The 26,375-nt window shown below is 42.7% G+C and overlaps 1 protein-coding gene and 1 long non-coding RNA gene across 2 annotated transcripts; one reads left to right on the top strand and one right to left on the bottom strand.

The window, feature by feature from the left end:
• The first annotated feature begins 1,571 nt into the window (after positions 1–1,571).
• Positions 1,572–4,170, top strand: LOC139797174 (uncharacterized). The gene is made up of 2 exons (XR_011726333.1): positions 1,572–2,199; positions 3,331–4,170. It is a non-coding gene; the product is annotated as an uncharacterized lncRNA (long non-coding RNA).
• Positions 4,171–10,888: 6,718 nt separating this feature from the next.
• On the bottom strand, positions 10,889–22,173 carry PSMA6 (proteasome 20S subunit alpha 6). The gene is made up of 7 exons (XM_071746129.1): positions 21,994–22,173; positions 17,939–18,033; positions 17,125–17,206; positions 16,722–16,877; positions 14,698–14,876; positions 12,478–12,572; positions 10,889–11,097 (listed from the first exon to the last, which is right to left on the bottom strand). The coding sequence occupies exons 1-7, from the start codon at positions 22,067–22,069 to the stop codon at positions 11,040–11,042; spliced, it is 741 nt and encodes a 246-aa protein (XP_071602230.1). The 5' UTR covers positions 22,070–22,173; the 3' UTR covers positions 10,889–11,039.
• Between the last annotated feature and the right edge of the window lie 4,202 nt (positions 22,174–26,375).

Below are 26,375 nucleotides of genomic sequence, written 5' to 3' on the forward strand. Positions count from 1 at the left end.
GCAGAAAACACACACATCTAAAAGTCAGATTGGTTGGTTAGGAAAAATGGATGAAAACTAAGCCCACAGGAACTGTGGGATGGATGTGCTACAGTTCTTCCTTAAAAAAAGGCATATTTCTCTCAGTTTTTCAGCCAGCTTTGCCTTGCAGCTGAACACAGCAAGAGACGTACACAATGACAGAACATCTCCCTGAATACATTTCCCCTCCCTTTCTTTTTTCCATCTTTTGTTTGCTTGTTTGTTTTTGGTTTTTTTCTTTAAAAAAAAAATTATCTTCTGCTTTGTATTATGTGGCAACAGCTGCTCTAGGAGAAAAGCATTGCTCTGGGCTCAGCATCCAGTGGTTCAGCTTACTCAGCTTCTCCTCAGGGGGATTTCTAGAGGAAGGTAATCAGCACTGTGGCTAAACCAGTTTCCCTTCAGCAGCAAGTAAATAATCCCTGACCTCCAGAAGAGGAGCAAATGCACTTCACTCAGGCAAAATTCATTCACACAGTCCATGGTAACTCCTGGTGCCCCTCCTGCTGCTGGCAGGGGGAGGAGAGCCAAGGCTTGCATTCCAACATGTTCATAGCCCCTGATTCTCCAGGCTCTGTAGCTGAGCAGTCAGGCTTGAGGCATTTGAAGGGGTTTTCCCCTTTGTGAAAAATGTATTTCTGCTAAAGTTAAAAGCTCTGTTAAGGCTGCTTGTACAGCACCTTTTCTCCTGTTTGCAGACTTTGCTCTTTACCTGCTTAAAATCAGGAACATTTTGGCTTAAAAATGTTAGAAAGTTAGTGGTTTTTAAAAGCTGTTTTTTGCAAGCAGAACTGTCTATTCTTCTGACAAAATGGCTGAGGATAAAAGGATGATGCCTCCCTCTTCCTCATGCCAGAAGGGTCTCCCAGGAGGTGAGTCTGCAGAGACTGCAGGGAATGGACCCTGGCTGCCATGCTGGTCATGCTCTCCTTTCCTTGCTCAGAGGGCACTCTGGTTGTGTAATGACAAAGCCACAGTGTTTTAGGAAGAAGAAAAGAGGAAGGAAACTGTGCAAGACAGGGGTTTCCCAGGCTGTGACACTGTCTTTATACATGGTACTTTTGAATGGAGGAGAAGTCTGGGAACTGGGAAACCAGGAGGGGCTTTTGGTACCTCTACTTCTCCTTGCTGAGCCAGTATCCCGGATCCTAGCTGAAGTTGTGGCACTTTCCCCACCCTGGGCAGCCCACAGCAATCACCTGGCAGGCCCACACAAACCAGGTGAGACCCTGTAAGCTGTGAGACACAGGAAGCACCCAGAGGACCTCCTGCCTCCTGTCCTTGTGGACCTGCTGACACTACAAAAGATGCTGGCAGGGCTGGGGCTGACGTGTGACCTTGGGGAAGGTGGGACTGCCCCAGTCAGCTCCTTCCACACCCACACCCTGCCAGCCTGCCAGCATGACACCCACTGGTCCTTCCCAGTACCTCCCATGCTGCTGCTGCTGGGCATCTGGGATGGTGCAGTGCTCCCATATCCCTGCAGGGGAGGGTGGGACCGTGTCATGCTCCGTGGGGACTGCAGGGTTGGGTGCCCGCATCCCCACACAGAGCCGGCAAAACCTCACTGCTTGCACCCTCTGACTCTAATTTGTCTTTTAATTTGGTCCTAACAGGCCCTTTTACAGATCTCACTGAAGAGGCCAACCCCCAGATTGAAGCACTCAGATGCTAACCCTGCAGGGAATCTCACTGTGAAGCTGTTATCTGCACTGTAGTATTTCAAGCACAATGAACTTTGACCTCCAGTCCCTAGGCGGAAAGATATCACTGCCCATCTGACCACAAGAGGTAAAAACAGACACCAGACCACTATAGCCTTAGCAGATGAAAACCCATTTTTTTTACCTGTTTGTATAGAAAGAAATAAAAATAATTTTAAAAAATTTAAAAAAACACCAAAACCTCACTCTGTCCCAGGTGCAAAGGCCACCGTACCTCTCTGCACTGAGCAGATGCCATTTGGTTCAGCTGCAAGAGATTCAAAAACACTAGCAGAGAAAATCTTCAGATGGGCAAAGGACTCGGAAGAGACTATGCACATTCATATAGATTTCTACTTTTTTTACAGGATCTGGAATCAAGTTCAGTTCTGGGCTTGTTGGATATTTGGCCTCCCTGCAGCAGTACAATTACGGAGTGTGGGAATTCCCTCCAGGGTGGAGCCCTGTGCTGTAGGTGGGGTACCAACAAAAACAAGCACAGGTTTTCACTGCTTCTTTCAGGGTGGGCCTCAGAGCAGCTGGGGGTGGGGAAAATTGCCTTGAAATTTTTCTGCTGTTTACAGTTTAATAGAAGAGTAATTAACATCTAAGTGCGTGGAAGTTAGAGGGGACAGGACTAGGACCTCTTTGACAGATTTTAAACTATCCTTATCCTGGTATTGTACAACTTGCTTCCTGCAGAATTTGTCTTTTTTTTTTTTTTTTTCCCCCGTGATCTGAGTATAAGATGTTTTTAAAACACCTGTAAATGAGACCAGTTAATGGAAGTTAGTTGGTTGGCATGAGACTGCTCTTTAAACATGTTAAAAATTGTTGGAATAACCATAATTTTTTATTAAGAAGAGGCAAGAAAGAAGGGTGGCAATATTCCTCAGTGTCACCAGTGGCAGTGGGCTCCAGCAAAGCCACCTGAGACACAAGGCTGTAGCAGTACAGGAGCAAGCTGAGTACCAAGGGGGAACCACTGAGGGACTAAACCAGCAGGACTCAAAGCCTGGGGAGATGTGTCTTCCCTGGTGCTATCATTGGAGAGACTGCACCACATAAGGATATTTTTAATTGAAATTTCAAAGCACAAATCCAGCTGAAACAAGCCAAGCAGGTTCTGCTGCAACTATATTTAATCACTGTTCTGAATCCTCTCCCACAGCCCATGGCACAAGGCTCACGAGAGCCTGGTGGTTCTTGTGCTGGCTTCCTCTCCAGCTTGGCTATCCTCATGTGACCCTTCCTTACAAAACTCTTTTCTTTCCCAGCTCTAAAAATCAACAGATGTGCAAAACCAAGTGCTTAGGTTTTGTTCACAGTCATTGCAAATACTCAAGTTGTATAAATACACATCTTTCACCCTAAGTGTACTCCGAGATATTTGGCTTAATTTTCTGTATCGATTTTCAACAGACCTTCAGAGGGCAAATCAGAGGCAGAACATTTCGGGAGAGTGGGCAGCAGCACAGGAGGCAGCACAGCTGACCTGTCTCAGCAGCTCCGTTGTTTGTCAAGAGCAGAGGGAGGGAGCTCAAGGCTTCCACCAGCAGGAGCAGTTCCAGGCAGTAACTGCAGCTCTCAAATCCATCTCTTACAGCCACCTGCTCTGTGCAAAACTGAAAGTTGCACACGCCTGAAGTTTCCCATGCCTCGTGTGGGTCTGAATGAGTGAGGTGCCTGCAGAGTGGGCTGAAGCACAATCTGGAGGATGGTCCTTGTACTGCCACGAGCAAGCGATGTGTGCAAAGTTGGCAAAAAGCAATTGTTTATTCTTCTAGGTAATGATCCATCTCAAAATGGTTTAAAATCCCAACACAATATAACCAGCCACAATAATATGTGGCACAACCAAATCAAGGGGTGAGCTTTTCGCACTCTGACAGGATGAGGAAACATGAGCCTGTGCTGAGCTGGGTCCTGCTCTCCCTGTTTCCAGAAGATCTATCCTCTCCCTCCTCCCTTGTGCAACCGGGGTGAGCCAGGCAGCTGAGCCAGGCAAAAGTTAATCCCAGTGACAAAGAGGCAAGTACTAGCCCGGACAGACTCCTTGAGCTGGGCCAGCTTGTAATCACATGTATGGCATTGCTGGCACAAGGATGGCACGGGACCATGCAGTGACAGAAGGCGGTCGTTTCCACCCTGGATCTGCTAAAGATAGTGTGGCCCATGCCCTGACCTGTTCACGCCAAGAGCCAAACATTATAAACCTGAGCTTAGAAGCTCCTTTGCCTGCTCTGCTCTTGCAGCACACCTTGGCCTTGCCAGCCCTTTTGAAAGCTCCTTCACACCCCCAGCACAGCTGGATTACAGCATGGATTCTTGTAACAGAGCACAAGTGTTCACAGTTTGTGATGGTATGTGTTTTCCTTTGCTACAAAAGTGGGAAAGCATCACTTTCTCATTATTTTCTGCACCTGAAATAAAGTCTGTAACCTCATTTTGTGTGTGCTTCATCAGAGGCTTCAAGAGAAGCAGTTTCCCTCTCATCCTCCTTCTGAATGCATTACATATGGCAATAGCTCTAGCATCAGAGAGCAGACAAATCTATTTTATCCTCTTTTTTTCTATTAATAACTAAATCTCCTTCTTAAAATTGACCCTTGCTACTTCATTCCTGTAATACAAACCACTTCTAGTGCTACTTATCATTAACTCTTTTTATCTTCTTTTTGTAGACAAACTTATGCCCTTTTTCAGATCATCAAAACCCTCAACTGGATATTAGGACATTTGTAAAATTTTTTCTCCCCCATGCAACTCTGTTACTCTTGCCTTTGAATTTCTGGACCATTACTGCACGTCAGGCAGATGTCCCTACGCAAGAGTTCAGGTTTGTTTCCCATGTTGGAGTGAGAAAGATGTAGTCGTCAGTGCAAAGTAGTCAAAGTAGAAAAAAAGTTTAAAAATTACTTCCTTGTGTGTATTGCTGTCACCCAAGAGATACAACTTTTTGATATCTTTGCACTTAACAGGCAATTTTACACTTTACTATACTGTATTTACTTGGCAAGATAGGTTACTGAGAGAAACTTTTCCTGAAGACAAGAAGATATAATATCATCCCCTATGGTTCTAGCAAGCATTCAGCAAATGTTTCATGGGTGCAGACACCCGCGAGGCAGAACAACCAAGAGCTACAGCCTGAGGAATCCAGCAGGGACCGAGGGCTCGGGCAGCTCACCACTACCTGGCAGCACGTCAGTCATCATCCTTCCTGCCACCGAAAATCCTCAGGTCCCTCCCAGTCCCTTCAGCTCACAGCCTCGACTCCAGGCCTCTGGCCTTCTTACAGTCACCTCCTTTTGCCTCCGGGGGCAGTAAGTGACTGTGCTAACCTGGTAGCCTGTTTTCAAAGGTCACCACATCATAGAATCATAGAATCTAGAATTGGCTGGGTTGGAAGGGACCTCAGAGATCAAGTCCAACCCTTGATCCACTATCGCTGCAGTTACCAGACCATGGCACTGAGTGCCACATCCAGTCTCTTTTTAAATATCTCCAGGGACGGAGAATCCACCACTTCCCGGGGCAGCCCATTCCAATGCCTGATCACCCTCTCGGTAAAGAAATTCTTTCTAATGTCCAACCTAAACCTCCCCCGGCACAACTTGAGACCGTGCCCTCTTGTCTTGCTGAGAGTTGCCTGGGAAAAGGGACCAACCCCCACCTGGCTACACCCTCCTTTCAGGTGTTTGTAGAGAGTGATGAGGTCTCCCCTGAGCCTCCTCTTCTCCAGACTGAACAGCCCCAGCTCCCTCAGCCTCTCCTCATAGGATCTGTGCTTGAGTTCCTTCACCAGCCTGGTTGCCCTCCTTTGGACCTGCTCCAGGACCTCGATATCCTTCCTGAACTGAGGGGCCCAGAACTGGACACAGGACTCAAGGTGTGGCCTCACCAGCGCTGAGTACAGGGGCAGAATCCCTTCCCTGGACCTGCTGGCCACATTGTTCCTGACACAGGCCAGGATGCCATTGGCCTTCTTGGCTACCTGGGCACACTGCTGGCTCATGTTCAGCTTTCTGTCCATCCAGACTCCCAGGTCCCTTTCTGTCTGTCTGCTCTCCAGCCACTCTGTCCCCAGCTTGTTTGTTTGTTTGTGTGTTTCCTGTACATGAGGCATTTCCAAATATTGTTAACGGAAACTAAGCTAATAATGCAAATAAATGTCTTCACTATGCCCTGAAGGTGTGCACAGCTACAAGTGGTTTAGGGACAGGGATAGAAAAGGGAATGGAAGAAATGCTGCCCATCCCACTTGTGCAGTTGTCCGCTTCGGCAGCCAACTTGCTGTAGGTTTTCTTGACACCTTGTTGAAAGTTCTTCCTAAACATCCTAAATCTGCACTGCTCAGAGGGACCTCTGCCTGGCCAGCTGTGCCAGCTGCCAGTTAGATTCCAGAAAGAAGGATTCAAAGGATTCAGAGAACTGATATGCCCTCTCTCCCTAAGGAAAACATTTGCTTACAAGGAAGGATTTTGACTGCCATTCCTACCACACACCACTGGTGTAAGCAGACCCTCCATATACATCCTGTCCTGCACTGCTTCCTGATCCATGTGGTGATGGCACCATTGCAGGACCAGGATCAAGGTCAAACCACTGCCCAAACTGAGTTAATGCTACTTCAGTGGATGGATATTTAAATTTAATTAATTTTTTTAAAAACACAGACTTGTTTCCAACTCAGATTCCTCAGGTAGCCCTGAAAATTGCTGGACTATACAATGGGATATGAGCAGAGAAACCAAGGAGGAACTGCTGTAACAGCACCACACTCAAAGAAACCTTCCTCAGCCTAAACCCTGCCTGGGCAAGGGGTAGTCTTGATGCTGCTCAAATGAAGGCTCGTGTCACGCAGTGACAGAGTCAAATACCACTTTGGAGGAACAGTGCCATCACATGGGTTTCAGTCAGAGTAGTCAAGAGGAAGAGCTATGGCTACTCCTGTTCCTTTGGTGATGCAGCCCATGGTTTCCACAGCAGCTTAAACCAGAGTCAGTGCAATCCCATCTTCCTCTTGCCTGCTTTACACCAGAGCTACAGCCAGTGTGATTCTACAGCGAGCTGGTCATTAATGCAACAGAGAACTGAACTGAACAAAACAATATTTTCCATTAGTTAACAGAGTGGCTCATTAGAAATGTAAATAAGCATCCCTGCTGTCTGAAGGAGAAGTGTAGACAAACAGGAAGGAGGGCAAGTGTACCTGCAGTCATCACAGCAGTAGCATCTCTCACCCAAAAGAATTCCTATTCCTGATCACATAATCCCAATCCGTGACATTCCTGCCATGTTTCTCCATCCACAGCTACGAAGTCTGACTCTCTAGAGAAAGAAGGTTGTTTTCTAGTCTAAGGAATTCCATGAAGGATTAAATACCTTATGTTCACAATTCTCTATGCCAGTGGATGTCACAAGGCAGTTTTCTGGGAGAAAAAACAAACAAAATTAATTTTTCTGGCAAAAAGTTACAGTGTGGCTTTTGTGCCCTAATCTGCATGCTAGGCTGCTAAAGCCTCCGCAGGAAACTGCATTCCAGAGGCTTCTGGTCCCACGTACATTATGAGCTAAGCCACAACGGGTTGCACAGCAAGGCCATGTAGTGCATCTGCAGCAGAGGGAAGCTCAATTGTGGCTGATAGGTTCTAAAAAGTATCAGGAGAAAACCATCGTCCCAAAGAATGAAAGCAAACACTTCATTCTAGATGACTCGATTCTGCCAAATGCAGTTATCTGGACTTTAACTTAGTGACATGCTGGGTCTGTTTATTCACCAGGGTTACAGTCAAGTACATCACAATTCCCAGATTTAACACTGTAGCACAGAAGTGTCACAGATGATGGTGACACAGGTAAGACTGGTGCTCGAGAGAAGATTACTGTGCTAAGGAAAGCTTGGTGAACAGCAGCAAATGTTCCTATTAACTTGGGGTTTTGACAGTCATTTAAGACACACAAGTTTATCTGTACATAGTACAAAGGACAGGAGAAAATGTTTTGTGTTATGTTTGGTTTGTTTTTTTAATGTGAGAATCAGGATACACAAAATCCAGACACTATTTTAAGCAGCTTTGCATAAGCACATGATGATCCTTGTTTTAGTTGGGGCATGAGGGGTTTAAGTTCACTGCTCCAACTGATCCTGAAATACAGGATGTCTTGCGTTGTTTCCAAATAGTTTGGGTTACAACAAAACAAGAGAACAGAACAAACTGTTACTAGCAAGAACTGGCTGGAACAAGCTATGGCAATTTAAGAACTTCCCACCTCAAGAAAAACATAAATCAGTGATTACAAAATGAAAACTAGTGCCCCTAGTGTTATGACTGTGGTAGTGTAGGGGATTTTTTCCTAGAAGAAAACATGAATATTGCCATGGATACATGCCACAAAACTTGACCTCGTGAGCCAACAAGGCTGCTGTTTTGCAGAACTCAAAACATCCCCTGATGCTCTGTGTCAGGGGAAGAAAAAAAAAAACAACAAACAGGGGAAAGTTTGTGGTCTTTTTTTTTTTTCAGATGCAAGCCAGCTACAGATCTACTTCTGTCATCTTACTTCCAGCAAGATGCACCGAAACAAAACATTTCTTATTTGGTAAACCTGGCTTAATAATAGGACAGAGAAGAATTCAATATATTCCATGTCATTAAAAATGGTTTTATATATCTACATGTAGGTGCTTTACCTGAATTTCCCATTTACTTCTCTGTGCTTAGACTGTCACCACTGGGGGCTTTACAACATGAAAAGGTCTGGTCTCACTTTGTGCATTACAAGTTGGTTCAGCAGCACATTGCACTGAAGTATCTGAAATCCTGGAGAGGTCCATTACCACCTGCCTTAACATCTTTTGTTTCCAGGATGAATGAACACACAGGCAGCTCCTGGTGACCCACAGATTACTGAAGTTAGGACTCCCTGCTAAGCTATTTCTGTCTGTAACACATGCTGTAGCTGCTTCTAGGGCCCCCTCGGGGGTTGTTCATAAGAAATCCAGATGCTTTTCACAGAGTCCAAAAAACAGTGATTTACCTAAGCTGAGGCCACGCACTTGGCATTTGCACCCTTACACTCTCAACCACATATAACAAGCAAATAACAAGTAAAACTTGATCCTATTCCTGCTTAGCATTCACGCTCTTAACTGCATCTGCCTGAGTTTTCAGCACTGGCACATCACAAACATATGGAGTGAGCCCAAGTCTGGTATCACTCTTTACAAGCTCTGCCCAAACCAGAAGTGTCAGGATCATATAATGCATTCCCTAGTTTCTCTGCAAGTGCCAGGTTTGGAAGAGCAGGCGATACCAGGTACAGTTCAACACCGGCTGGGGCTGATACAGGATGGTTGCTGGTGCTGCCTGCTCCAGGGTGTGAGGAATGTCATCACGTGGATGTGTAACACAAGGGATTTTCCCACTGGGGCAGGCAACCCCATCTGTGTAGCTGCCTTATCTTAAGCAACAAAAAGCTTTGACTGAGTAAGGAAAACCCTCATAATTTGTATGAAAAGAGAACCGTGAATTTTCATGAATTTCATGAATTTGCACAAAATACTACCAAAAATGGCATTTCAGTTGCTGCAATTTTAACCTTGCTTATTAAAAAAAGGCTCCCTGTTAATACATTGTAGGCAGCTTATTTCGTCATCTCTGAATATGCGATGGGATGTTCTGCAGTGCAAAAGCATAAGGTACAAACACCCAGTGCTCTCAAAATCACTACCTGAGTTACACAATCTTAGAATTAAAGGTGTTAAGAGAGTTTTAATACAAATCACTATGCAAGTGTGCTCCAGTCAGATAGCTCCCCAACTGACATCTTCTTTATAATTTGTTCTGTTGAAAAAAATATTAGCAAAGTCTCATGTATATAAAGTATCAGTGTTAATGCGATAATGATTGAGTCTACTGAAATTCCAGGTTGTTCTACAACTGTAGTGAAGGAAGAAGGGCCCTAGGAAGTTGCAGGAACTCAGCTGTCACTTGGCCAGGATTTCACTTCTGTCACTTGACACAGACCTCTGCAATGTGCCATTACTATTTGTTCTGCCAGTTGCTGCACAAAACCACACCAAATTTTAGATAACCAACCCAAACTAGAATCAAAGTGGCTTCATCTTAACATCTATCCATTATATGGCAAGAGAGAACCTGAAATTTGGAGGCACTAATGGAAATTCATGTTAAGTCAACAACTCACAGTACAGTTGAATCTCTTCAACTCACTTATCACAAAAGGCTAGCGTTAACTTTTACTAAAACCACCAAACATAGACTTGCATCTCCTTTACTACAATGAACTTGAAAAATACACATTCAAAGAAGGGGCTTAAACTGTAAAGTGATACGAAAAAAATTAAGTTATCCTAATTTCTGATGACTTGTGAGGTCTTCCCAAAGGTCTCAAAACAGAAAGAAAGAAAAACCAACCAAAAAAAATATCAGGAAGTATTTGGAATAATTTTGAAACCTCTTCAACTGCAGCGAAACAAAATTTCTTCACCTTGACTCAAGTTTTTGCAGTCTCTTCTTTTTTTCCTAACCCCAGAACCTTTTAAGGAACCAGGAGAATTGTTTCCCAGAGACATTCTTGTTAATGGACTTTGGTGGCCTCCTGCAACCCCAAGACTGTTTCTGGTACTGCTCAAAACCAGAGAGGTGAAAACCAGCCAAAATTGCAAAGTACACACTGCACAAAGAATGTGTTCCCCCAAATAAATGTTAACTTCAGAGCTGCTTAATTATAGCAATGACCATTAAATTCTCTACTTGCACCCCGAATAAATCAGCCTCAAGGAATGATCTGGAATTTGCAGCTCAAGTGTTTTCCAGCTGTTTTTGTCCTATATCCTCATACAAATCTGAGCAAATACGAAGATCTTCATCTCCTCACAGTTAAGCCAGTAGCATTACAAGCCTTGAAATACCAGGCCAAGAAGAGAATATGTGCAGTTGTAAGACTTATCTCAAGACATGCACATGTGATATAAAACTTTACACTTGAAGCCATATATAGCACAGAGTATAAAATTTCTGATAAAATATAACTAAAAGGCAATCATCAGAGATTTATTCTAACTCATCATGCATTTTTATGAGTTTCATAAAACTGAAAGTTAAAAAAACCCTACATTAAAAGGAGACATCAAGTATTTCAAAAACCTCTGTTTTATTTGTACAGAGTAAAATACATCATATAGTGAACATTGTTTTACACCCATAACCTAAAGCCATTAATAAGTGTTTTCTTTTCAACAAATATCCTGGCCAAAAGCACCAACAATGCAAATGGGAACCCTAATTAGTCTCTCTCTGCCAGAGCTACAAGGTGCACATCAATCTCTGCTTCTGTAAGGATCCTGAAAGAACAAAAAGAAATGTTAAATACCTTAACTGATTCTTCCCCTTGAGCTTCAATATTACAACCCAATACATACAGAAGCTTCATACAATGCATCTTTCAGATGCAGCCCTTTAAAGCTCTGCTGCCAGGGCCAAAGGCTGACTTTCCAATTCTTTTTGAAAAATAAAGGAAGAATCAAAGGCACTAGAGAGCAAAGAGGTAACAACTGGTATGAAAACTGGTAAGAAAAGAACAGGTAATTCCTCATGAGTAATGTATTTGCAAGTTGGGACCTGGTGGGAAGGATGGGTATAGTAATTAGTACGATTATTATAGGGGGACACAGATTTTCTTAGCCTTCTCCCTCTCTTTGTTATCCATTCTTCCTGAAAAGAACATGAGAGCAGTAAATGAAGTTTGGCAGAAACTGGCATGTGACCCTTGAGCAGCAGTAGAAAAAGGGTAATGCAGGTCCCACAGGCTTTTTCCAAAACACTGTGCTGTTCTGTTGTTCTAAACAGACACCACCAAATGCAAAACCACCTCTCATCACCATGTCAACTTCAAACACGTTAAGGAGCACTAAAAATACGCACTTGTAGGACCTAAAGGTTTGAAGCTGCTCTCCAATCCCCACCTATCAAACAGCAAGCAGCAGAGGACACTTCTTTCCTACCTAGTTATTCCTCTTTGCTTTATTTTTTTATATAAAAAAAAAAAGGCAGGAGAGGCTAAGGGAGAAATAACTGAACTCCTCTGCAGCAAGCCAGCCTTAACTAAATATTTGGGAAGACATACCAAGAGGGTACTTCTGCATTAACAAAAAAGCCCCAAAACTTATTTGCTCACATTTAATACATTCTTCTGCAACTATACATTGTGTGGTGAGAAGGTTGTCAAAGACACTGCATCTGATGTGAGGTGTAACCTTCAGCAGGAAGATTTCCAGGTGTTGCCTCGACAGACTGCCAAATAACCTTGCTGCTCACAGTGCATGGCCCTCAGATTTGGGCAGTAACAGGGGAGGAAGGGAATTGCAGGTGTCTTGGTTTCATACTGGTTGAGAATGCAGTGTACTCAGAAACTGAAAGTTCAGCCAGATCCAAATCACTGCAGTGATTTTCAAATGTCAGATTTACTAATCTTGTCAAATTAAAAAAGAGTATTTCAAATCAGACAAATTTGTAAGCTATTAACTGAAAAAGGGCAAAATTTTAAAACTTGGTTAACATTTTTTAAAAACAATGTCTTTTGCCCTACATGTTTGGTAGAGTTACAAGTAAAATGAGCTTCAACTTCACAGTTCTCTCAATTATTTTGCATTACAACAGGAAGTTAAAACTAATTGCACATAACCAGAGAAACACACCAAGTTCCACCATCACTGATGACTTACCTGAATTTAGGATTTTCCACTGTAACTACACCAACTTCTATTTCTGAAGGTTTGAAATCAATGGATAGTACAGTAGACAGGCATGTTATTGCTGTCTGAAAGAGGACAAAAAAACTAATTAAACAGAAAGCACTGATGCTTTTTTCTTTTTAAATCTAGACAGCATTACTGACTAGCCTTCCTTATAGTTTTAAGTTACCTCCTTTCACCTCAAAACCTCTGCTGAAAAGTTTCAAACAGTTTCTGATACAGAATGAAGTCCCTCTCTGGTCCTCTCCCTAAAAAACCCTATCAACAGGACATGTCATTTTTGCAGCAGAAAAAAAAAAAATCACCCCACAACAAAATGAAAACCTTTTATCAGACAAAGAAAAAATCCCCAGGCCTCAAGGACAGAACATGTTTCATTAGTGGCAAACAAGACAGACATCACTGCAGTCCAAGATTATTCAAAACACATCACTTGAGTAGCTTCCATTTGGGCTTTCTCTCTGGTAATTAAAATTACTCTGTTTCTAAAAGCTGCATTTTACCAGACCTGAACTTCTTTTTCCACCATAATCATCACCTGTTCTAAAGGGTGTTCTCTGCAACCTCACTCAAACTAAACCCTGCAGTAAGGTCATAATAATGCTAAAGACATATTCCTAAAATGATGACTGAGCACAAAAAGAAGTTCCATAAAACAGCTGTGTAACCAGATGCTCATCATATCAGCTATTATGACAGGCAGGCATTTAAGTATGATCAGTAATGTTTTAGGAACTGTAGAATACAAGATGCAACTTTTCTAAGGTTTATTTAAAATATACTGGTAATACATTGATCCTGTGATGATTCTGTAAGACCACAGACGTCAAAATGTAAAAAAAAAAAACAACCACCCACAACACCCAACCAACCAAAATGCAACCCAAAAACCCCAAACAGAATTCTTATCCTTGGAGCATTACCTCTAACACAACACGACAAATTATTATTTTTTTTAAATAACAATGTGTGCACAAGAAGAACATCACAAAAATGTTATTTCTTGTTTTCACTTGGCAGTCTTGTTTCTCCCTGTCACTGCTGGCTTTAGAAGAACAGTGACTGATTGACACTCACAATCTCAGTATTTTTACAAAGACACACAGGTACAGTAGTGCATCCAGGATTTCACTGGAAGATCATTTACCAAGTAAGAATTTCCACCATACCATGAAAGTTTTATGAATTAAAAACAATAACATGAAAATACTGTTTTACCTACCTCCAACAGCTCAGCTAAAACACATGCTCATTATAACCAAGCAGTAATAGAAAAACACATTTAATTTGAAAAATATTTAGCCAAGCTAAAAAAAGAATCTGAGGGCATTTCAAATACATTCAATTTCAGTATTCTACAATTATTTAACCCTCTCAGGATCTTCTCTTTAGAGAAATCAGTACTTCCCAAGATGCAACACCGATGAGTCCTTGCTGAAAACCTTTGTTTAAAAATGGTACTTGCACAGTAATGTTGACTTCAGAAGCAAGTTAGCTGAAGGTGTGAATCTGCACAGTATTCACATTAATACAATTCTCTGTTTAATCTTTCAGGGGAATTAGGCTACAGCTACTTAGCTTAGGTTACTGTTCCTCATTTCAACCAGTGGTCTTGTGATGCAACAAATGTAATACTGTGGGAGAGGAACAAGAAGGTGGGCCAAGCAAAAGGACAGTTCAGACAGATCTCTACAGAGTAAGTGAAAAAGTAAGGATGATTATAAAGTAAGTTCATTGACCTATTCTATAAGTAGGATACACTCTTATAATGGGCCTTGAACAACAGCTTTCACAGTAGACATAACAACTGGTCTTGTATTTACAAACCTGACAAATAAGCACTACCCCATTCTGTTGGGAATGGTTTTTAACTTGAAGATTGTTTTAAGTGCCATTAAAAGACAACAGTAGTGGTATCCACAGAATTGAGCACTGCAGTAACCAACCAGCTACAGTGGGAATGCTACAACTACAGGTTTTGCTTCAGCGAATGTAAAGCAGAAAAAGCAGATTACATATCTATTTAAACACTTCCAAAATACCTTCAGAAAATTTTTTTGTTGAAATAGCTGTACTTGCTTTGGCAGTAATACAGAATTGTAAGAAAACAGGAAATGCATTCCTTTGTATCACAAGCAAACATACACCATATTAAAAATACTTCAACAAATCTTTATTCTGCTGGCCTACCTCTACTGTTTGCTCATATGTCCAATCAAATTTCTTCTTTACTTTCTTTTCAAGAAAACTGGTTGACTCTGTCTGTTTAACTCCTGCAGCTGTGGCCTTGAATCCACAATAGTAACCTGCTGGATCACACTTGTACACCTGAGGGCCATGCTCTTCATCAATACCAATCAAAATCATACCTTGAAGAGAAAATTGGTAAATGTACTTTTCCACAATTTTAGCAATTTCATTAAGTTGTAGAACAGATCCTCCTCCCCTGTGAAACATGTGAATTCACAGCAGTACATTTTTGGGAACCTTTCCAATACCTAGACCTGTGATTTCCTCTGTATTTCTAATCTGCTGGTGCTTACCAGCATCTCATCACCAGGTGTGCAACTCGGTTTACTGCAAACCAGATTTCTTTCATTCCCAAAGAAGGGAATTTTTGCTACACTCTGTATATAGAGAACCATGTCAGGGAATACAAAAAAGTTGAATCCTGATACAAAGTTAACCCAGCTACAGTTCTCTTCCTGTGTACTGCATAATATTTTAATAGAGTGAGCAACAGTTCTAGTAAGTGCCTTCTATCAGAAAGTAACTTTACAAATAGCCTGAAAATAATGAAACTATTAAAACAATCAACTTTAGATTTCTTGACTGTAATCCTGAAAAGGACTGCGTTACATCCCTTTCCCTCCTTTCTTTAGAGAAAACAAAACTATCTGACGTGAACTGTGAAAATACCAGAACATAAAACTGAGTCTTTGAAGACCATTTCAAGTTGGACAGACTTCAAACAACACAATCAGGTCACACCAACGAAAGACATCTGTGTTTACTTCTACATTTACGGTTGTATAGTCTCAATATGCAAACTAAAAATAATTTAAAAGCAGTACTTGCAAAAAAGAAAAAAATCAGAACAAGGACAAAGATTTGAGTTTTTCTTTGTACTTGTGTAGTTTTCAACTAGTAGTTAGAGCTGATAAGCTTCTGAGCAACTATTACTACCACAGGGAAAAAGTACTGCCATCATCTTTTCAAAGAAAGGTTAAGTAAAATAATAATAAAAAAAATTTATTCACATATTTTAAAAAAAAATCACTATCAAGGCATGGGAAATTCCAGAAGAAGAAAGGAATAATTATTACTGGACATTATAAGCATAGGAAAGTTGCCCCATCATGGAAACTGTGGTGCAACCCTGAATGTGAGCTCTTTCATGAGAAGTTTTAGTGCCTACTATGATTACAAGAAGTGATTCATCAAATCCTAAAAGAAGAAAACCCACAATAAACCCAAGCAAGCAAAAAGAAACCTAGATAGAACATATAATGAAAAAGCAATGGAATAAATATTAAGTGTTTTATCTCACTTCCCAGACAGCCTAACAGTATGATCATAATTTGGTCACAGCCAAACATAAGACAAAAAACCAATCAGAACCAACCTCAGAACACACAGATGATTAAGAATTTCTGAAAAAAACCATTACACACAGCCTTTTTTTTAAAATTTAAGCTGCATGTGCTGTTAACAAAACAAGATCGGTGTAAAAATGCTTGCAAGTGAAATATTTTTAAGCACCCCTTCTCTACACTGTACATGTATAGTAGTTAACAGTACCTATTATGTAGATTTTTGCCCTATACATATTACTTAGATTTAAAAAGGTCACAAAATCTGCACAAGTGTAGTTTAATAGTGATGTTTACCTAGACACAGACAGTAAAAAGAGCATCTCCCACTCACAGACACACAGCCCTTTTAAGTGCAAACAGATTAAGCCTTAAAAACTATGAAGAAATAGCATTACATGTTTCAGAGTGCCTAAACCTTTTACTCCAATTCAAATGCTGAGTCAATGGCAAAATCATGGCTCTAGTTCAAGACTTCCCACACTGCTCTCTCATTTGGCTGTTCATCCCTTCTACTCCTTCAGCTACATCTGTATCTTGCAAAATTTGAAATTGGGAGAGTATTTCTTATACTTGAAGTTGCACGAAACAGAAAAGATTAAGTTCATAAACTGTACTTACAGCAACCAAGAGGCCTCATTTCTGCATTCTGAGTATAGACCTGAGAAATATCTGCAATCCTTTTGCACAGCATATCCACAGGGATGTCATAGCCATACTTGTACTTCCAGTTAGCAGCCTCATAGCGGGCTCTCTGCACCTGGGATCTGCTGTCAGCTAGAGAGAAAGAACTAAGATTAATTTCACTGAACATTCACCACATTATTCCTACCATTGCTTGAGAATGTAAATTCCAGGCTCAATTTTAAGCTGTATTTAAGTGTACCTAGCAGAACAAGAGAAGTTCTCCAAAAAGATTGAGTAGAAATCTCCCAAAGCACTTGTTTTACATGATGCAAAGTAGATGAACTACATAAAAAAGCTGACACACTTCAGATACTTAAAAAGATGGTGAATTCAATACCTGTCATTCCTGTCATCACACAGCCAATATTTTCAGTAATCCTGAATAAATGAGTCACTGTGTTGGAATCCAGTAACTTGTCCTACAGAAGAAATAGAAATAAGCTGATATAAAACACTGTCCTTCAAAGTACAAAAAAGACTCTGGTATTTAGAGAAAACAAACAAAAAAATCAGCTAACAGCTAGAAATTATCTTTCAGGCTCTCTACTATTTACTGCTACAGGTATATGAAGGAAAAAATAAAAGAATGAGGAAGGCAAAACCTCAGTAACTGGAAAAGGCTGACAGCTAGAGCATGGCCAACATCAAAGTCCTTTTACCTCTGAAGAACCTCTTGAGAACACACATACAAAAATCTGAGCCCTTATTGCACTCTGCCCTCAAAATATAACATTGTTTTCTCCCTTAGTCAACAACACATCACCACTGTGCTGAAACACTCATGAAAATCTGTTCTGCCTGCTATTGGTATAACCTCTTCTGAGTAGGGATGAAAGAAATCAGGAAACTGATTATGGACAACTCAGCCCTTACAAGCCAGAGTAATGCAGGCATCCCAAACTACAGCAGGACCAGCTCCATATTTTCGCTTTAACCCTTCAACAGCTACAGAGAAAACCAATATTACAGTACTTAGTGAGGAAACACACAAATGAGCACTAAATGGAGCTAGAATTTGTAGTAAGTAGAATGATAGTAAGATATACAATATATGTCAGTGCTAATAAATATAGTATCAGTGTTGCAGAATCTCACCCCCATCTTTTTTTTTTGTCTCCTTCCAGCCTCCCCCCAAAAACCAGACTACTTACAGGTACTTTCTTCTGTGTTACAATTACTGCAGAATCTTTCCCACGAACAGCTACAGATGTAAGTCCACCCTGGTTTATGGCCTTAAATGCATATTCTAGAAAAACATGTAAAAGTTAATAAACCAGCATTAGAGATATCAGTACAAATCTGACACACCTCCCCCAACACAGAACTCTCACCAAGTCCTGGCCTTTTTAATACTTTAATATTTGTGTGACACTTTTTCTGTTTAAGGTCTCTAGTGCACACAAGAATTTTCTGATAGGAATTTGACTTAAATTTGTAACTCTTTACAAAACCACTACTACTGCTTCCTTCAATATTTCTAGTAATTTACCTTTTTGTTCAGTTAGCAACAGAACATCACAGCAGCAATGGAATCTTTTAAAACAAAAAGGCTGTTCTCCACCCAAAATGGTCCACCCTTAACCTACAGTAACTGCAAATCTTTACATAATACTTTTTAACATGCACAGGTTTAGTAATTCAAGCATTATTACCATTGCAAGGATGCAATTTTCTTTTGCAGATTTTAACTGATACAGGTGAAAACTGAAATGATAGACCATGCACAGAAGATTGTTTTTTACCCTACCATCACATTTTCTGACTTGACATTACAATACTTCAATGCTTTTATTCACTATTTAAAACAAAACCTATGCACATGCATTCTAAATAGCATTACTCAGGTACATATAATGGATTAAGATATATTTTGTATGATCCATTAAATTAATTTCCCGTGATTAGTGGTTTCAAAAGCCTTAAGAAGAACAATTTAAAAAAGACCTTGTGATATATGATAAACATTCAGAAATCCCCAATAACTTTTTAGAAGAGGCAAGTTTCAGGCAGTAGGTAAATGTAGATGATTTTTGTTAGCTATGTGAATGAATGTGTCTAAAACAACAGTGCAGCAAACTGTTAGAACTATCTTCTAACATCACAGGAGCAAGAAATGCCTAAGTTTTAAATGCTGCATTCAGATCTATGGAAGAGACTGCATATAATCTGAGGAATAATTTGAAAATGAAAAAACTCCTGCAATACCAGGACCTTGATGTTCAATTTGCTGAGTCAGTGTTATGGAAGGGAGCTGCTTGCCATGTATTTATTACTCTTGGGCATCTAGGGTTACCCAAACACACACTAATGAATGTTCTCCTTTTCTCTCCACGAGAAGCACAACTCAGCTCACTTCTTCACTTGCCTTCCCTGGGGTGATCAGCACTGGCCTGCAGTCAAGCACAGAACCCAGTGAGAAAAAAGCTAGCACTGCCCACAAAATGCTCATGTTTGAAGCCTCAGGACAGGGCTCTGCAAAACTTGTTTATTTATGTGTACGAATGTGTGAAAGGAGGGTGAAAAGAAGATGGACAGGGCCAGGCTCTATTTTAGTGGTGCCCAGTGATAGAAGGAGAGGCAATGGGCACAACCTGAAACACAGGAGGGTCCATCCGAACATCAGGAAACACTTTTTCACTGATGTGAGAGTGACCAAACTCTGGCACAGCTTGCCCAGTCTGTGGAATCTCCTTCTTTGGAAACATTCAAAAGCCACCTTCATGTGGTCCTGGGCTACCCCTCCAATAGGGGCTGAACCAGGTGACCTCTGGAGGTCCCTTCCCACCTCAACTTTTCTGTGATTTTGTGACACTTAGATGGGAGCAGGTACAGGTGCCCTGACAAGTTCTGATAACCAGACTTGCTGAGCTGCAGTCCCTTCTTGCCCTGTTCTTACCATCTGCACTGCTCAGAAACAAGTAAAAAAGTGAAGTGGCTCTTACAGTACAACAAATTCAAATGACTTGTGGTGTTTTAGGTCTGTTTTCTGCCAGGTATTTCAGTAGTACTGTACACATTCTGAAAAGAGCAGTCTCTTGTTCCCTGAACACATCACACCACAGTCAGAAGTTTGATGATAATAATTCTCTTCACCTCCCAAAATCCCACTTGGATGAAACATCCCATCTGAAGATTGAAACTAATAGGTGGCAAGACAACACTGATGTTCTGGGAGATTTTTAACTACAGCAATGAGAAATATAGGTGAAATAACTCTTTACTTTCCTAATATGAGATCACTTCAAAGCCACATGAGCTTTCTGAGCCTTGGAAGCAGAAGACAGATCCTAAGGTAAAGCACAGGAATTTCAGTCCAGGATCACTACACCAGAAATATCTATTCAAGTACTGCCAACTTCCAGAAAAAATTCAAGTTTTAAGGTGGCCTTAAAGCACCACATGTCCACGGCCATCCCTGACAGCACCTGATAAATCTGAATCCAAGGATATACAGGATTGAAAAAGAAGGGAAGAAAAGGAGCAAGCTAGATTCAGCTCTCTGACCACAAGCCAACATGAGCTTTCTGTCCATGCTGTGGCTACCTGATGGCCAACAGAGACACTTGTGTGGCACCATGCCAGAGTTATCAGCCTGGCCACTGGTAGTGTGAGTTCATACTTGCTGGAAGTCTATGCATGCCTAGATAATTTTTCTTCTCATAGCATACAGGTACTCCAAGTATCTCTAAGACAGCTGGTCTGTGAGCAGAGGCTCAAATGCACATGCATATACTTGCTGCTAAGAAGACTTGAGTAAAAGATATGGAGGTACTGCACATTTCTCACACATTAACCCAATGGCTGAATACACCCAGGATGCAGGAAACCAAGGCTCAATTACCTCTTTACTACAGGATGCAGAAACTTTTTCCAACAAGTAGCACTGCAACAGAGAAACAGCCAGAAAGGCAGTGCAGACCAACCAGCCCCTTTAAATGGCACCAGAAGTTCAGAGCCCATGACTCTTCCATCAGACTCACTGACATCTTGTGTGAGGAAGCACTGTCCCTACCACCCATAAAGTGTAAGGCTCAGTACACAAGTTGCATGCAAGCCTTATGCACACTCAACGTGCAACACAGCACCCACATGTAGGTATCCAGTAGAGATAATTTTCAGTACAGGTAGCTTTCTACCTATGTACAGACACCTACAGGAAGGTGCTTTGCTAGTTCCTCTTTGGAAAATGGACTGCTTGTGACTGGGATGCCTGCTCATGAAGATTATTTTACACAGCCTTTTTCCTGGGAAAAAAAACAAACTCAGGAGCAGACACAAAAGCATCTATTGGGTAGCACACACAATTAATGCAGTGTGGTTCCAGCAACCTCCTTTCCAGGAGAACAGACAGAGGTATGGACATCCATGCACTGTATGTGCAGCTGGGGAGGAGCTGGTAAGCTCCATGGGAAGATGGCATCAGGATGATGCTGCAAAAACAATGAATCTGGCCCTGTTGTGAGGCTTCTCCAGGCACACTCCCAATGAACTCTCCTCAGATTCTGCAGAATCTGCTGCACTGTAGAAGTAAGAATAAAAGATTCCCTGGCCTACAGAAGAAGATGAAGCTAGGCTGCAGCTTAATTGCAGAATGTTCAAAGAAGCCTGGAAATAAAGGATGGCTGCTGCTGTCTCACAGACCACAATATGCATAACACATGGCATTCAGGTGTAACGAGAAGAGAGCTTCAAAAACTAAACCTGTTACTCTGGCATCAGTAACATCAGTAACATCAGTAACCCTAAGAGGGTCTGAGGCAGCTGGAGTCCCATTTCCAACAGCTATGGTTAAGTCTCACATTACAAAGCACAACGCTCCTAATTTTACAAGATATATTGAAAAAAAACTAACAAGTCAGTGGGAATAATCAGCTTCTGGATGGCCGCCAGTCTGGTCACCAAGCAATTGAGAACAAAGACGGGAAATGGGAGAAGGTCTCTCCCCATGCCAGGGCCCACCCTGGCTCGAAGCTTCCTAAGCCGGGCCCGCGGCCGGCACCGCAGCTGCTCCGCACACCGCGGGCCCGAAACTCCCCGGCTACGGGAGGCACCGCGATTTCCCCCTCCCCAGAGGCAGACGGGTTCGGGCGGAGCTTTTCCCCGCCGGCTGCGGCCCCGCCGGGCGGGAAGCGGAGGCGGCAGCGGGAGCAGGCCGGGCCCGTGACGGGGCAATTCAGCGGCAGCATCCCCCGGACCGGACACCCACCGACTTGGTAAAGGCGGCCCTCGGGCGAGAAGATGGTGATGTGGCGGTCGAAGCCGGCGCTGGAGCCTCGGGACATGGCGGGCGCGGGGCGGGGGCGGCGGCGGAGGGGCTGAGGGCGCGCGCAGGGCCCCACCGACACCGCAGACCGGGACCCGCCGGAGCACTTCCGGGTCACGCGCCGCGCGCAGGCGCCGCAGCACGAGCGCTGCTCTCGCGCAGCCTCTCTGCCCCGCCCCCATTCGGGGGCGCGCGCCCCATTCTCCTCCCGCCGCCCGGCGCGCGCACGCGGTGCGTCATGTCGCGACAGGAGCACAGGGCCTGCGGCAGAGCGGCTGCAAAGCGCTGAACACGGGGGGGCCGGCAGCTCCCTCTCGAGCTTCCCCCCCCGCAGGGCGAGAGGGGAGCCGGGGGGCCCCGTCAGCCGCATCCGCCCCGAGAGCCGCGTCGGGGGCTCCTGGGTCATGGGAAACCTCCAGCGCTGGACGTGCCGGGGGAACAGGCACGGGGCCATGCCGGAGAGCGGGAGGGAAAGGAGCATGGAGGGCGGTACAACACCCCTTCTGAGCCTCGAAGTATTTCCCTTGGTTCTCTTCCCTGGGTATAATTTTAAAGTGAAGAAATAGCCTAAACAACAACAACAACAACAACAACAACAAACGTTTCAGATATTCATAATAATTGTTGCTGCAGCTGCTTTATAATGTGATGGTTGAAAGTGTTTTTATCAGTGTCCAGTACAAAGGGAAATTCCCCAATTTAAACTCATGAATGTCTGCTCTTTTTGCCTCTCAGCATCTTGGATTTCCCCTACCCTGTGGGAAGGCTTTTTTAAAAGCCAGTCATTAAAAGAGTTGGAAAACTGTGTTTTGGTATCCACACTTCTGTTTTAAAATACCATTTTTAGATGATTTTAGGTTTTGTTGAAATAAAAGACTGCAGGTACATTTCTTGTACTCCATACATTTAAAGTTCCCCATTCTTGAATTTTGCAATATTCTTTCCCTCACTTACTAATAAGCTGGGAGAATAACTGTGTATTACAGTTATTCTTTAATATACACAGAGTCTGTCCCCTTCATTAGGAGAGCACTCTGTGGGCAGACATGAAATGTTTGAAGCCATGATGAACACAGAAACGTCAGAACGTCTGTGCTGGGTCACACACAGAGTCTGTCCAGACCCATGCCCAGCCTCCAGCTGCTGCCAAAACTCAGTGCCCAAGGAAAAGTATTAAGAGAGCCTTTAATGATACACTCCCTGAACACTCACCCCATCTCTGACCACTTGGAGGGACTTCCCAAGGCAGAGATAATGTCTGGTTATTTAATATCCCTTGCTGGTCTCCCCTTGAACTCACACAAGGTTCTTTGCATCCATGACATGCCGTGGCAAGGAGCTGCTCAGCAGAACGATGCGTTTTGTGTGTGATTTCATCTGAAACCTCACCTCTGACTGCCAGCACCAGTTGGTGCTGCTTTCACACTGGGAGGGACAGCAATCGATCTCTGTGCATCCCCTCTGCAGCACTCGTGGTTCTTACAACCTCTGTGCCTCTCCCTGTGTTTCTCCAAGCTGAGGATTCCTGCCCTCCCTCCCAGTCCTTCCATGTACAAAGCTCTTCCATTCTGTAACACTGGAGTTTAATGTCAGATTTTTTTCCCTTGAGAAAAAGGAGATGGGAAAATGGAAGTAATTAGCAAGCATTCAGCCTGATGGGCAGAAAATAAGCAAGAAAATCATTAAGTGTTTGGAATCAAAGATTCAATATTTGACTTAGACCAAGGAAGAACAAAGAGTTGCTCAATACCATGAGCATGACAGACTGGAAGTCATACTACTTTCAGGATATAGCTTCTAGAAATTTTCTCCATCTTTGTAGCAATGTTGTCGGTTTCCAAAATGCAGTTTTGTTTCAGGAGAGCACTAATGTCTTTTTTTGGTTAGTGTTTATTGCCTCTGATCAACACTATGAGGGTCAAAGTCTGTGTTGCAGGATGCTGAGGAAGACTGTTCTCTCTGATGTGTTTTTAACACAGAAACGACGAGTGGGTGATCTCAGAGATGAAGCTATTCACAGAGTAGCTGTAAGCACAGGCTGTCAGCTCAGATCTCTTTAAGTCTATCTTGCCAGTGTGTCTCTGTCTCCATGGCACGCAGCAGGCTAAATTAAGCATAAGTTCCTTCCAGTTCCCATTCTCCTCACTCAGCATGCTAGCAAGGGGACATTGGTGTCATCTGCCACGATTCCAGGTGTGATGATTTCAGTTCCTGCAGTGTTTGGAAGACTTGCCTTTCTGGCATTCAACATGGACCTGTTACAGCGAGCCTTTCTCTCGGGGACATGGCTCTTCTTCAGGAGCTCTTTCTCCGCCCCTCTCCTCAGGCATCTTCATCTCTTGTCTCCTTCTGCTTCTGGGAGCATGCCTTTTATTCTGCCCTTCAGCCCTGCCCATTTCCGGCTGGGGCAGGCCCTAATTATTGGGCACAGCTGGGCCTAAGCTCCCAGTTCATTATCGGCGACACCTGAGGACTTGTGGTTCTCTCTACATGGACCCATCAATCTAATAAACTACTACCAGACAGACAAAAGATCCTGGGACTTTTACTGTACTGCTGTAGTAACAAGGAGTAGATTCAAGTAGGTCTGCTGCTGGCAGGTGTCAGTAGATTCACTGGTAGATTGCTTCAGTTTGGCTCTCAGATTTATTGCCAATGAACAACACTAACAACAAAACAATGAACATCACAACAACCCTAACCCCTTCCCCAAAATTCCTTTCATATACTTGGAAGCAAATCCTCATATTCAGTGTTAACTCTAAATACCCTGTTTCAGTGATCTGATATTTCCAGACCTATGGCCACATGAAAGCTGTAATATTTGACCTCAGACAGAACTGAGCCTCTGGAGACTGTATACATCTATATGAACGGGTGGTATGCAATTGAAAATACTGCAGGTTGATCACTAATAGTGATTCCTCTTTGGTTCCAGAGAGGCCATTAGCTCACCATAAGGATCTGCACTAAAGTGTATTAGCAGCAACAGTAAGAAGAAATTCTGATACTAATGTTGGGACATCTTCCTATTGTAAATTCCAGATTCTGTTCCATCTTCCCCTAATCTTCCCATTAAGAAAGTGTATTTTGGAAGTTTTACTATTTAGAAGTTATGGTATTTTTGTAAGAACAGCTTTGAGATGAAAGTCAAGTGACTGATTATGGACATGTCTGTTCTCAGTCAAAAGGAAGTACAGGATGCATTTATTCCACTTAGATGTTGGCATTATGCATGGCTGTCAATGATCACTGTGGGGTCAAACACAGACTTCAGTGGATGAACCCTCGTGATGAAATGGATAACCTGAAGGTGCAAGCTGACCTGAGGCAGAGCTGCAGGGGCTCACCTCCTGCAGCCCCCTTTCACACAGGTAACAGTACTTGTGCAGTGGTGTATTGTGTATTCCATACAATACCACCAATTTTGATCTAGTAAAAAAATTTTTGTAAAATATTTGCATTCAGCTGACCCAGCTCTGAATTGTTTAGGACTGCATGAGCACTGGAGTTAGTCCCAAACTGGCGCTGTAACAGCACTGATTAGGATCAGTTTATGCTGCAGCAGAACTTCCTACAGAGCTTAAGTAACCCTCATATGGAGCAACAGTTGCTAACTACATAGTCCTGTGGAGAAGACACTTTGTTTAACAAAGCAGTATTTACATTTTCAAGGAGGTGTGGCGGTTCTCTGACTTCCAGAACTGTAAAAACAATCTTTTGACAAATTACAAGTAAATTGGTTTGAGGAGCAAGAGAAGATCCAGTCTCTCTGCTGTCCCTGTCAGACTCCAGAAAGCAGATGGTATGTGGGACCTGGGCACATTCCACCAGAAAAGGGGTCTGTGATGAATGGTTCTAGATTACTTTAAAAGGTATCCAGCTCCTATACACTTTCTGCACAGTACCTGAAGAACATGACTGAAACATGACTGCTGGTTTACAAACCAGGAGTAGAAAAAGTGTTAGAATAGCCCTCCAGCAGGGAACATGCTTGAATGCTAAGAGTCCCGTGGGAGCTTGTTGCACATACGACACTGCAAAAGCTCAGGCAAATACTATATAAAAAAGATCTGTATGGAGGATTTTTTCAGTGAGTAAAGCAAATGTGACAAATGAAAAATATAATCTTTCATCTGTGATTAATGTGGCATTTTCATGTTTTGCACAGCCAGCCCTGCCCATTTTGTAGGGACTTTGAAAGTCCTGCTTAATTTCTTTGAGAGTTTATAAATTTCAGTGTAGATGGAAAACCAGGAAAAAAAAACCCAACCAAACAACCAAACAAAAACAAGCCCACAAAAAACAAACCCACAACCTGAAAC

Source organism: Heliangelus exortis, chromosome 5 (assembly GCF_036169615.1).
Source record: "Heliangelus exortis chromosome 5, bHelExo1.hap1, whole genome shotgun sequence".
Lineage (NCBI taxonomy): Eukaryota > Metazoa > Chordata > Aves > Apodiformes > Trochilidae > Heliangelus > Heliangelus exortis.

Coding starts and splice junctions, on each gene's coding strand:
- PSMA6 (XM_071746129.1), bottom strand. CDS start 22,069: ATGTCCCGAGGCTCCAGCGCCGGCTTCGACCGCCACATCACCATCTTC. Junction 18,034..21,993: donor GGGCCGCCTTTACCAAGTCG/GTGGGTGTCCGG, acceptor ATGTTTTTCTAG/AATATGCATTTAAGGCCATA. Junction 12,573..14,697: donor CATATGAGCAAACAGTAGAG/GTAGGCCAGCAG, acceptor GTCCTCTTTCAG/ACAGCAATAACATGCCTGTC.